A 13,527-nucleotide genomic window follows, 5' to 3' on the forward strand; every position below is an offset into this window, starting at 1 on the left:
ATTTTGAATTCATGGATTTTTACCTTAGTTGATGCATTCCAATCCATCGTAGCTGTAAGAAGCCCAAGCGGTCCCAGGAGGGACCCAAGTTTGACCAGCAGGAGCCTGCTGATTCCTTTTGGCCGGACCCGAGGAGGCTTTGGAAGTTTTCTCACTATCTGGTGTGGTAACATCCAGGCTCAACCTCCCTCTCCAAACCTGGCGTCAGCCCTTTCTTCCTGGACTCCAGTCTGGGTGTTGTTACCCCAGTTCTCATATTCTAGTTTTAACAAACTTTCTGAAACATGAAGGAGCTCTTCATGTTCTAGAGAAGAACAGGTTTTAAAAACCTATTGTTAAGCTCCATCTTTCCTTAAGACGTCCTTTCAAGTTTCCGTCCAGCCTTTTGGAAAATTTATGTATGACTGTGTCTGTTTCTTATAGAAAAGGATTTTGCCAAAGTTGTGCTTGAAATCTACTTGCTCTAAATGGCTCGCTGTAATCAAATATTTCTCCACGTTGAGGGCCAGCCCCAACCATTGAAAAATATCTCCTGCTCTGAGGAAATACAAAAATAAGCATTAAAATGGGAAAGCAGTTTAGGCCACTAGGAAATTTGGAAAGCCAAATGTGAGCTTTAAGAAAAAGTAAAAACAAACACTCAAAGTTTTCACAACTATAAGGAATCCAAGCTACACTACTTGAGACAGAAATGAGATCACGAACTCCATCAGGTTTAAATCCACCTGCAGCCCTTGGCTCTGGTCCTTCCTACTGTTCAGGAGGTAGAGGGGTGTGGAAATAAGAAAGTGAGTGACTTTCTTCTGCAGAACATTGATTCTGCAACACTGAAGCCATTGCAGGAAGGTTCCCGCGATGTTTGAGTAGATTCCCAAATGCTCAGAGGTCCCCTGGCCTGTTGTGAAAGGCAGGACAGGGATCCCTAAGCCGTAGCTGGAACCCAGAGAGAGGAGGCCGCTGATGGGCTCCCTGAGACTGCAGGTATGATATCCCCATCAAGGCCCCTAATGCCCCAGGCAGAACTTGGCTGAGGCTCTAGCAGGCCACCCTCTGGCACATTCTAGGAGCCTCCACCTGGCCCTGCCTTTGGCCTTGAAATCTGGTTTTTGGGGCAAGAACCACAAGTGTCCTACACCATGTCCTAGTCCCACCACGCACTGCCTGTGTGACCTCAGGCCCCAGTCCCCTCTGGTACAGTATTACCTCATGGACTGTGGCAAAGATTAAGCATGAGAATGTAAGTAACATGCATGACTGTGTCTGGCCAAGAAAGCTTCTGATGGCAAGATGGGGACTAGGACCTCTCTGCAGGCACTGACTGGCAAGACGCGGCTGAGGTTCCCTTGCTGTCCCCATGCCTGGCACAGACGAGCCGGCAGTAAGCAGTGGAAGGTATCAAATGGTAGTTCTCTGGTCTTTCCAAGGGAGTTAGAATTGCTGTGTGGACTAAATGAGGCAGTCTGAGTGAATGCATTTAAAAAACTGTAAAGTATCTGGTGAATCACTAATAACCAGCATTGTTCATGTGCCAGCATTTTAATGCACTTCTCATAGCTTCTTGGCAAGTGCCTTAAAGCTGAGCCCTGGTACCTTTCTGAAGCATCAGCAGCCCTTGTCACTGGGATTGACACGCAACAGCACAGTTGAGGGGGAGCCAGAGGACAGCGGCTCCCATCCCTCCCGCCCCCTCCCTAGGACAAGCAGGCCTTGACTCATTCTCCGGCAGTGTCAGACCAGCCTAAGATTTCCAAAATTCACTTGGATTTTGACTGTTAAAGGGGAATTTGCTCCCAGAACTGGTGCTTTAAGAGGCACCAGGCTGCTGGAGCTGTTTTCCAGCCTGTAAAGCTGTGATTGTATTCCTTGCTGAGGAGTCTCTGCCTTGTGGTCAACTTCCTATTCTATTCTAGCTTCTCATCTCCTTTTCCCCTTTTCTCCTTGAGAGCCCAAGAATGCTCCATAAATTCAAAGACAACAGCTGACAACAGCAAGGGGAAGCCTCAGAAAGTAAAGGGTGACATATCTATGTCTATGTATTGGCCAGTTGTAATATAAGAATTGCTGGTCCCAGAAAGCTAGGGATATAGTTTGGAAAGCAGAACTCAAGTTGTATATCTTTTGGCTGAGCTATAGACAAGGGCTTGAAGACACGGCACAGTGGCTCATGCCTGTAATCTCAGCACTTTGGGAGGCCAAAGCAAGAGGACTGCTTGAGGCCAGGGGTTTATGACCAGCCTGGGCAACAAAGCAAGCCCCTGACTCTACAAAAAATAAAATAAATATTGGCCAAGTGTGGTAGTATGTACCTGTAGTCCTAGCTACTTAGGAGGCTGAGGTAGGAGGATCATTTGATCTCAGGAGTTGGAGGCTGCAGTGAGCCATGATTGCACCTCTGCACTCCAGCCTGAGTGACAGAGAGAGACTCCCTCAAGAAAAAAAAGTGAGTAAAGTTGTTTGGTCTAGAAAGTTTCTGATACATCTTTCAGAACTGAGCTACCTCCACAGACATGATCTCCCAGTCAAAATTCACTAAACATAAGAGGAAACAAGTGAACAAGAATAGAAGTTAATGGAAGCCACAAACTGCAGAATCAAGCTGTTAAGGCCAAGTGAATGGAATTTTCAGATATTAAATGTAGAATGAACACTAAGCAGGAGTAATAAAAAGATATCCACCTCTCAACACATGGTATCACTGTTTCACAACTGCAGAATGCCAAAGACAGAGTGAAGACTAAATACAGCCAAATAAGGAAGACAGATTCCTACAAAGCAAGAGTTCAACTGACAGCTGACCTTTCAGCAGCAACCGTGGAAGCCAGAATACAACAGAAGCATACGGGAAATATACAACATGGCGGAAATACATCTCGGAAGTGCGGAGAGAAAATAATTGTCAGGGGAAATTGAAGGATGTTTTCTAATAAATCAAACTGACTACTACCCACTGACCTTCACTAAAGAGATTACTAAAGGGTGCACTCCAGGAAGAAGGAAAATTATCTCAGGAGGAAAATCTTGGATGCAAGAATATCTTCATGACTCAAAATAGAGAAGAATTTCTTAAACTTGATAAAAACATAGTCAATAAAGGAAAAGACTGACATATTCAACTGCCTTAAAATTACGGGCTTAGTTAATCAAAGGAAACCATAAAGTATGTGAATGCTAGCAGAATATATTTGCAATGTTTATGACAGTCCATGAAATCCACACCATTAGCAAGAATTCCTGTGAACCAATAAGAAAAAGAAAAATCTATTTTAAAATATTTAACTGATTAAAAAAATAAAAAACTTTACAGAGGAAGAAATATTAGTGGCTAACAAATACACAAAAATAAGCTCTATCTCATTAGTAATTCCACAGTGTCAGTGAGCAACAGGGAATGTCCCACAGCATGGTGTGAGGTTAATTGGGTGAGGGGATGTGGTCCACTGAGGACTCCAGGTCCTTTTAAAGAGACAGTCACAACTCATTTCAGCCTACTCTGGCCTGAGAAATGGGTACCCTGTGGCCAGAACCACAGATTTCTAAAGAAATGTCCCAAATCTGGATTTTCCATGTGAAATATCCTGTTTTAAACATTGGGAACTTATTCAGAATTGTTTAAAAGTGTGTATGCCAGTACTGCTTGAGCCAAAAGACACATTCACAGGCCAGACTTGGCTGAGTCCCTCTGTTTGTGACCTCTGCATTAACCCCTTGAATTTTCTAACAATCAGACCTGACTTTACCGTGACTCAGAGGGGCCAGGCTTCCTTCCCCATTTCCCTCTTGGTTCCCTCCTAATTTCACCTGAACTTGTAGCTAGACACAGAAAAGAGATGCCCTGCAAAGGGAAACAGGCTCCATACTAGCTAATGAAGCCCCTTCTTTTATGCTTTTATCTTTCAGATATTTGGGTTCTTGGTCTGGACCCTGGTAGCTGCCACCCACGTAGTATTCCCATTGCTGCAAGGATGGGTGATGTATGTCTCACTCACCTCGTTTCTCATCTCCTTGATGTTCCTGTTGTCTTACTTGTTTGGATTTTACAAAAGATTTGAATCCTGGAGAGTTCTGGTAAGAAGCAGCAGCATGGTTCCTCCTGGGTGGATGTCCTGGGTTGGGTGAGGACAATTGGCCTTTCTGGGCAGGGAGGGATCTTGGGCTAGGCGTCTATGGAACCAAGACATTTTATCTTAGTATGTTACTACCAGGCCAAAATGAAGACATTTCTCTGCAAGAGTAAATCATTCCTTGTATTCCCCTTCACTGCCTTCCCTGTTAGGAGAACACACAATGCCCTGTGATCAAGCATATTCTGATGTGTTTCCCTTAAATTTTCTTCCTGGTAAAATCCTTGGAGCAACACTGAAGAAAATGCTAGTAGGAAAAAATCAGTCCCATCTCAAGGCTCTATCACAATCCCTGTGACAGGTTATTTCTTCCATATTCCACATGAATTATATGCAAAGTATATACACACACACACACACACACATATATATACACACATATTTATATAAATTATACTCTACAAATAATTTTGGATGTAGATGCTTTCATTTAATATTACGTCACTAATTTTTATGTTATCGCATAATCTCAAAAAACCATTTAAAAGTGTTTCATACCGAACAATTGAAGACATATTTAAAAGTGCAGAATATTGTATTATAGGCCCTCATGTAGCCATAACCCATATTGCAGCATTATCAAGACCTTACCACATTTGTTTCATCTAGCCTTTTTCCCCACTAAGGAATTTTAAAGCAAACCCCAAACATCATGCCATTCTATTCAACACACTTCAGTATGTTTCCAAGAAAACCCGCCAACTTTCTCACATTATCACATGTATACAAAGTAAACAATTCCTCAGCATACCTAAGACAGTATACAGTGGTCCCTCTATCTCTGGAGGACAAGTCCCAAGACCCCTAAGGGAAGCCTGAATCCTCAGATAGTACTGAACCCCAATTATGCTATGCATGCACTTCTTTTTTCTTCTTCACAATTTCACAGATAGACAATTCATTCTTACTGTAGATCTTAACAACCTCAGCATATTTTTTTCTTTCCTTATTAAATTGAAAACTTATACTTTTTAACTTAAAGAAAGCACTCTATGACTTCTCTTTGGCATATCCAAATTGCCAGAATCACTACTCTTGCAATTTGGGGCCATTATGAAGTAAAATAAGGATTCTTTGAATGCAAGCACTGCAATGACACAACAGTTGATCTGATAGCCGAGATGGGTACAAAGTGACTAACATAGGTGGCATAGACAGTGTAGACATGCTGAACAAAGGTCTGATTCACATCCCAGGTGGAACAGGGTGGGACAGTGCAAGATTTCATCGTTATACTCAGAAAGGCACTCTCTTAATTGTTAATTTCTGGAATTTTTCATTTAATATTTCAGACCAAGACTGACTTGGGTAACTGAAATATACTGATCTTTATTAATCTGCCATTGCTTATGACATAGATATTACATTTAAAACACTATGTATTAGTCTATTCTCACATTGCTATAAACAACTACTTGAGACTGGGTAAATTATAAAGAAAAGAGGTTTATTTGACTCATAGTTCCTCATGGTTAGGGAGGTCTCAGGAAACTTCCAATCATGGTGGAAGGTGAAGGGGAAGCAAGGCATACCTTGCATGGCAGCAGGAGAGAGAGGGGAGGGGGAGGTGCCACACTTTTAAACCATCAGAATCCATGAGAACTCATTCACTATCATGAGAACAGCACAGGGGAAACTGCCCCCATGATCCAATCACCTCCCACCAGGTCCCTCCCTTGATACATGTGGATTACAATTGGAGATGAGATTTGGGTGGGGACAAAGAGCCAAACCATATCATTATACCCCTGCCTCTCCCAAATCTCATGTCCTTCTCACATTTAAAAATACAATCATGCCTTCCCAACAGTCCCCCAAAGTTTCAACTTATTCCAGCATTAACCCAAAAGTCTAAGTCCAAAGTCTCATCTAAGACAAGGGAAGTCTTGTCTGCCTATGAGCCCGTAAAATCAAAAAGCAAGTTAGTTACTTCCAAGACACAATAAGGGTACAAGCATTGCATAAATGCTCCCATTACAAATGGGAGAAATTGGTCAAAACAAAGGGGCTACACGGCCTATGCAAATCCTAAATCCAGCAGGGCAGCCATTAAATGTCAACACTCCAAAATCTCCTTTGACTTCATGTCTCACTTTCAAGTCACACTGTTGCAAAGAGTGGGCACCCAAGGCCTTGGGCAGTTCCATCCCTGTGGCTCTTCACAGTACAGCCCCTGCAGTTGCTTTCACAAACTGGCATTGAGTGTCTGTGGCTTTTCAAGGTACCTGATGCAAACTGTCAGTGGACCTACCACTCTGGGGTCTGAAGGATGGTGGCCCTCTTCTCACAGCTCTACTAGCCTGTGCCGCAGTGGGGACTCTGTGTAGGGGCTCCAACCCCACATTTCCCTTCTGCACTGCCCTAGTAGAGGTTCTTCATAAGGGCTCCACCCCTGCAGCAGATTCTGCCTGGACATCTATGCATTTCCATACATCCTCTGAAATCATGGCAGAGATTCCTAAACCTCAATTCTTGCCTTCTGCATGCCTGTAGGCCCAACACCATGTGTAAGCTGCCAAGGCTTTGGGCTTATCCCTCTGAAGCAATGGCCTGAGCTGTACCTTGGCGCCCACTGCTGGAGCTGGGGCAGCTGGGTTGCAGGGTGCTGTGTTCCAGGACTGCACAGAGCAACAGGACCCTGAGCCTGGCCCACAAAACCATTTTTCCCTCCTAGGTCTCTGAGCCTGTGATGGGAGGGGCTGCTGTGAAGATCTCTGAAATGCCCTAGAGATATTTTCCCCATTGTCTTGGGGCCCCTCATTACTTATGAAAATTTCTGCAGCTGACAGCTTGAAATTTTCCCCAGAAAATATGTTTTTCTTTTCTACCTGGTCAGGCTGCAAATTTTCCAAACTTTTATGTCCTGCTTCCCTTTTAAACGTAAGTTCCAGTTTTGGACCATCTCTTTGTGAATGCATATGATTGTACATTTTCAGGAAAAGTCAGGTCACATCTTGAATGCTTTACTGCTTAGAAATTTCTTCTGCCAGATACCCCAAATCATCTCTTTTAAGTTCAAAGTGCCGCAGATCTCTAGGACCGGGGTAAAATGCCACCAGTCTCTTTGCTAAAGTATAGCAAGAGTGAACTTTATTCTAGTTCCCAATAAGTTCCTCATCTCCATCTGAGACCACCTCAGCCTGGATTTCATTGTCCATATCACTATCAGCATTTTGGTCAAAATCATTCAACAAGTCTCTAGGAAGTCCCAAACTTTCACACATCTTCCTGTCTGCTTCTGAGTACTCCAAACTGTTGCAACCTCTGTCCATTATCCAGTTCCAAAGTTGCTTCCACATTTTCAGGTATCTTTATAGCAGTGCCTGACTCCGGTACCAATTTTCTGTATGAGTCCGTTCTCACACTGCTATAAAGAACTACCTGAGACTGGGTAATATATAAGGGAAAGAGGTTTAATTGGCTCACAGTTCTGCAAGGCTAGGGAGATCTCACAAAACTTACAATCATGGTAGAAGGCGAAGAGGAAGCAAGGCATGCCTTACACGGCAGCAGAAGAGAGTAGGAGAGGGAAAGTGTCACACTTTTACACTATCAGATCTTATGAGAACTCCCTCACTATCACGAGAACAGCATGGGGAAACTGCTCCCATGATCCAATCATCTCCCAGCAGGTCCCTCCTTCAACACGTGGGGATTACAATTCAAGATGAGATTTGGGTGGGGACACAGAGCCAAACCAAATCACACTGCAAAAAAACAAACAAACAAACAAACAAAAAGCAGGAGTCTAGGGGAGCTGGCCTGCCTCATTTGCTCATTCTTTATAGCTATGTAGTCAGAGAGGAAAATGCTCACCTGATTGACATGGCCATGCGTGGCTCTGCTCTGCATTTCCAGGACAGCCTGTACCACGGAACCACTGGCATCCTGTACATGAGTGCTGCCGTCCTACAAGTACATGCCACGATTGTTTCTGAGGGCATGGACCCGAGAATTTACTACATTAACACGGCAGCCTCGGTGAGTGGGCTGGCCACGGACAGCAGTCTTGGCTAGAAGATGTTTAGTGCAGGAGGTCTAACTCTGCCTTGTGCTGCATAGACCCTAAGCCCTCAAGTGAAGGAGCCACGCGAGCAGGGGAGAGGGATGTGTGTCTCTGTAAACCTGTGCACCCACATTCAGGGGTCCTCTTTTACCTTCTATCATTCCCACTCCAGCTTTCCTCTCTCTTAGACTCCCAACACTGTCTGCAGAATTTTTTTTTTTCCAAAACACAAATTGGAACAGGTGTCTCTCTCCTACTGAAAATCCTTCAGTGGCACCCACTGTCTTTGGAATGGAGCCCACATCCCTCGGCATGGCTGAACTATTGGGAGAAGAAGCAGGGAAGGGGAAAGCGGAATGCCAAGGTCTCAGGGGAGGGGGCATCAAGGAAGACCCCGTCAAGAGGACAGAAGCAGGCAGGGGCCACCAGGCAGTTACCCCTGCTAAGATCCCAGCAGGCAGTTACCCCTGCCAAGGTCCCTCTGTATGCTCAAGGGCAGCCAGGAGGGTGGTGTAGCTGGGACAGCTGACCATGGGTGAACAGCAGGGTGCCATGCTGGGGACAGGCTGGGCCATGGAGGGCTGCAGGGGCCATTGCTGGACTTGCAGGTTTAGGAAGTTAAACTCACCTGATGAGGAGGGAAGGGAGGCAGACAGGCTGGAAGGCAGCTGAACTATCTAGTGGCCACCCCAGAGGGTCACAGTGCACCCCACAGTGGGTGGCGTTTACCTCCATCTAACCCATGTATGTGTTACTCGTCTGTCTTGCTGCTGTCTGCTTCTTATCTCTCACATGTAAGCTCCCTAAGGGCAGGAATTTTTGAATATTTTCTTCACTGTTATACCCACAGTTGTTCTTGAAGGAAAGCAGGTGCTTAAAAGATATTTGTTGACTGACTGACTGAATGAGGAGCGTGTGAGTGGACAGTGGGGCAGAGTGGGGCTGGGATGTTTGGAAGGGCTGGAAAGGTGAAGGTGACAGGCCCTACCCTGAAAAAAGAGCAGAGCCATCACACAGCTTCAATGTGGGGCAACACGGTCGTGTTCTCCCCATGAGTGAGAAGTGTCCTCACTTGTCCACTTCTGCCTGCCCTGCCTGAATGGTGCAGCAGATTCAAGGGTCAGGGCAGGCAGAAATGGACAAGTGAGGCCATGAGGAGTCCTGCTGAGGGATGCCGGTGGCTGAGACAAGGGAGAAATGCATGTCCCATGAGCTAGGCAGGGAAATCAGTAGCCTTTGGGGTGGCTTTGCATATAGCTGGCAAGGGAGGCAGGAGGAGTCAGGGGTCACAGGCGTCAGGCTCAGGAAGCGGGGCGAGAGGAGGACCCTGGGGCCCACTGGGCTTGTGAGGCTTGTGAGGAAATGTCAGGGGCTTAGTGTGAGCCAGGAAATGCTGGAGGAGGTCTGAACAGTCACAAGGAGCTGATAAGCAGCCGCTCAGAGCAGAGTTCTGGACCAGCGAGGGGAGCTGTAAGAGTGCTCAGAACACAGGTTTGTTGGAGGTGGGTAGAGGAGAGTGGGCCTCGGGCAGGAGGTCAGTGTGGGATATGGGCCCAGGGCTACAGTGGAGGTGAACCTGCTTCACAGCCAGGTGCAGGTGAGACAGAGACTGCAGTCAGGGCAGGACACCAGGATGGCCCCAGGGATGCCATGATGGAGAGTTTCCAGGAGAGGGAGTCATTGGCCAGGGGTTGCTGCCCTCAGGCCAGGCAGGAGGCGAGAAGGCAGCGTCATGCGGAGGCAGGGTCATGGGTGGCCTCCTGGGCAGTGGGGCTGAGGGTCCCTGGGGGGTGGGCTGGCGCTGCTGTCTCTAACAGTCGCTCTCCACCTCCATCCAGTTCTTCGCCTTCATCACCACGCTGCTCTACATCCTCCATGCCTTCAGCATCTATTACCATTGATGCACAGGTGCCAGGCCAAGGGGGAAATGCTCCTTGAGAGCCCCAATTATTGGTCCCCAAAAGCAGCTGTCAACGTTTGCCATCTGGATGATAAACAGAAGATCCACCAAAACGTCCACAGGATTAACAGAGCGTCCTTGCAGACTGAGCGATGACACCACACTTTGTTTGGACATTTAAATTCACTCTGCTGAATAGGATGACGCTTTTCTTTCTCCTGGGAAAACAACTGTCTCTTGGAATTATCTGACCATGAACTTGCTCTTCTAGACAACTCACATCAAAGCCCTCACTCCACTGATGGAGAATCCCAGTTCCACTAATGTCAAGTCTGTTTGGGGATTTTGCCTCAGCTGTGGGTTTCCGTAGAGTAGGTCCAGGGGAATACTCAGTCTGATTCTGATGATTCTCTCTCTCTCTCTTTTTTTTTTTTTTAGACGGAGTTTCGCTCTGTCACCCAGGCTGGAGTGCAGTGGCGTGATCTCCACTCACTGCAAGCCCCGCCTCCCGGGCTCACGCCATTCTCTGGCCTCAGCCTCCCGAGTAGCTGGGACTAGAGGCGCCCGCCACCACGCCCAGCTAATTTTATTGTATTTTTAGTAGAGACGGGGTTTCACCGTATTAGCCAGGATGGTCTCAATCTCCTGACCTCGTGATTCACCCACCTTGGCCTCCAAAGGGCTGGGATTACAGGCTTGAGCCACCACGCCCCGTCTGATTCTCTTAAAATTGAAGAGGTGCTGCCAAGGCCTTCAGATCTAATGCAGATACACAGACCTTGTTCCTGGTGCCTTGTTGAGCCTGCGCTAGGGAGTTGTGGTCCCGAGTTCCCCGGGAGGCTGACAGGATCAAGCCACCCTGCCCACCAGCCTCCCACTTCCCTTCCCCTTTCCTCTCCAGCATTGGGATCCAAGGAAAATCTGCATGAAGCCAATTTTGAGGAAGATTTGTGGGGAAAATAAATCATTATATAGTTAGACGTGGGTATTGAGGGGTGAGGAGTGGGGAGGGAAGGGCATAGCCTGCTCCTCCATGAGTCTGACATCTCAGAAACTGCGCAGCTGCCGGCGCCTGGGTCAGAATTCCAGGACTCCACCTCTTAAGAACTAGACAGTGCCTGGTTCCTCAGAAAAGACCCCCAGGGAAGAAGGCAAAAACATTACATCCATGCATTCTTCTGCCACAGCCACATTGGAAGAAAAGGCTGCCATATCATCTCAGCGAGGAGTGAAGGACTCGTGTCCCAGGGAGCGTGCTCCTCCACCTGCACTCACCCCCCTCGCGTTCTCTTAAGCACCCGGTGGCCCTCTGAGGCCTGGCAGAATGGTGGTGCCCACGAGGTTGGGCCAGGGCTCACCAGGACCTAGATGGGCAAAGTTGTGCACACTGAAATATCAAATCAAGGTGCTTGGTTTTAAAGTAAATATTTTTCCAAAGAAAGCTGTACTCTTCTGCTGACCCAGACGAGTGGGGCACAGCCCTTTAACTGCACATGCCTTCTGTCATTGGGAATGAAATAAATTATTATGAGAAAGGGACTTGTCCTAACTGGTTTGAGACCTTACAGTTTTGTATCAACCTGTTTCCCCTCCTGGGGTTTGCGGAGGCAGGGACAGAACTACAGGAGTCATGGCAAAGAAAATTCTGGCTTCACTACTGCTTGCTGCTCACTTTCTGATCACTTTGATACTTTTTTTTTTTTTTTGGCAACCTGATACCTTGAAAAGCCTCTATGTGTCTCTCTTTTTGTTACCTGGCAGCTGTCTAGGATGATCACTGTTTAATATTTACTAAGTAGCCACATGCAAATAAAAGTTGTTTGTATGGTAAAAAGGGAGCAGTTGGTCGACTTCATCTTGTTGGCATCTGGAACTGGCCATCAGGTCCTAGGTGCTGTCAGTAATTTCGCTGAAGCACCCCTAGGAGCATTTCACAACCTAAGTTCTCCAAGGCTGGGACCGCAGCTCCCCAGCCACCCAGCCTTGCTTCCAGAGCAAGAGCGAAGGGAGGTCACATTTGTCCCCAGGCCTTTGGGTTTATAATGTCATTTGTTCTTCAGTAAGGACAGTTTGGGTGCAAGTTCCAGAAACCAAACTCACACAGCTTAGGCAAAACTGGGAGTGCACCAGTAGGGGCTGGGAGAAGTGAAGAGGGCTCAGTAGGAGGAGAGCTGGCCCCCGCATGGCTCTCTGCTGCATGTTGGCCATCGTCTCCTGCCACCCTGCAAGGCTTGTCCAAGTCTCAACAAACACCGGCCTCCCATCTCCTGTGCAGACACTAGAGGCTCATCCTGGGCCCCCAGAGTCCACCTGGAGCTGTTGCAGTGCTGCTGCCTTTCTGTTTGAAGGGCAGCCCTCCTCTCAGTGCAGGGGTCTCCCCAGGCTCTTGTCTTCTGGAAGGAACACCCCGAGGCTCTCCACAGGCTCCTCAGGGGCCCCAGCAGGAGTGGGCAATGGCGTGAGCTTCACAGGCTTTCTCCTTTCCAGGCTCTGCACCCATCTTTTCCCCTGGGCTTCCCAGGATCCTGCACCCGTCTTGTCTCAGGATTAGCTATGGGGAAACTTAGACCCAGACATCCCACAACCATCTCCTGAGGCCCCAGCACGTGCTGGGCACTGGGGGTGCAGTGCTTTGAGACACAGGGTCCCACTAGCCACACCAGGTGCCCCACACGGAGCGAGCAGCTCTGACTTGCAGCTTTGTCCAAAATAGCCAGAGGCTCTGCTTTGGCCAATAACTGGGCTATGATCTTTAAAATATGGAAAAGCACAATAAAGTGTTAAAATTTGGAAAACAAACAACATCCTCATCTCTGGGGTTGGCTGCAGAGAAACTAACGGCCCTACTTCCCACCCTAGAAGGAATCTGCAGGGAAGCACATCTCAGTAATAATAGAGGCTGGACTTGAGAGTAAAAGGTGAGCTCCTGTTCAAAGGGAGGGATTGTGAGGGAGGATTACCAGTTCCTCCCTGAAATCTGCAGAGTTCAGATTCCAGTATGTGCTGTTAGATTCACTCAGGTGGATCTGGTCCTCTATGGGACACCAGCAGGTGATGAGCTCCCTTGCTCCATAGCCTCTCTCGCCCTCCATCAGTCATCTCCAGTGTTGCACGAGCCTCTGTCCGAGCCTGATTCCTGGCACTGTGGCTACCCATCACCCTCCATCACTTCCTGGGCTGGGAGAAGGGTGTGATGTTTCCATGGTGATGCTGGACCACCCCTGTGCAGAAGCTTAATCACCATGAACTTTTACTGATTCAGTGGCCCAGGGCTCTGTGTATAGGTGTGAAATGGGATTAATAGATAAACCCCTCTATCTCCATGTATGTTTGTGTTCTCAGAGAAGGAATGTTGGAATTAGTGGCAAAATACCTGGGGTGAGTCAAGGCCCCACGTAGATGCCTCTTCTATTCTAACTTACCTGCCAGCAGAGTCCAGGAAACGCACTGGTTTCTGAGTCCACATCTAGGATCTCTATCCCCTGAAGGGCCACACATCC

The 13,527-nt window shown here is 47.3% G+C and overlaps 1 protein-coding gene across 1 annotated transcript in view; it reads left to right on the forward strand.

Moving 5' to 3' along the window:
• Nucleotides 1-11,863, forward strand: part of MALL (mal, T cell differentiation protein like) — a 33,614-nt gene extending 21,751 nt beyond the window's left edge. Inside the window, exons 2-4 of the mRNA XM_025354844.1 lie at nt 3,898-4,065; nt 7,980-8,102; nt 9,966-11,863. Coding sequence (XP_025210629.1) covers nt 3,898-4,065; nt 7,980-8,102; nt 9,966-10,028 — 354 coding nt within the window. The 3' untranslated portion in view covers nt 10,029-11,863. The remainder of the gene's footprint in view (nt 1-3,897; nt 4,066-7,979; nt 8,103-9,965) is intronic.
• Nucleotides 11,864-13,527: the final 1,664 nt, after the last annotated feature.

The sequence above is a fragment of the Theropithecus gelada genome, chromosome 13 (genome assembly GCF_003255815.1).
Source record: "Theropithecus gelada isolate Dixy chromosome 13, Tgel_1.0, whole genome shotgun sequence".
NCBI classification, from domain to species: Eukaryota; Metazoa; Chordata; class Mammalia; order Primates; family Cercopithecidae; genus Theropithecus; species Theropithecus gelada.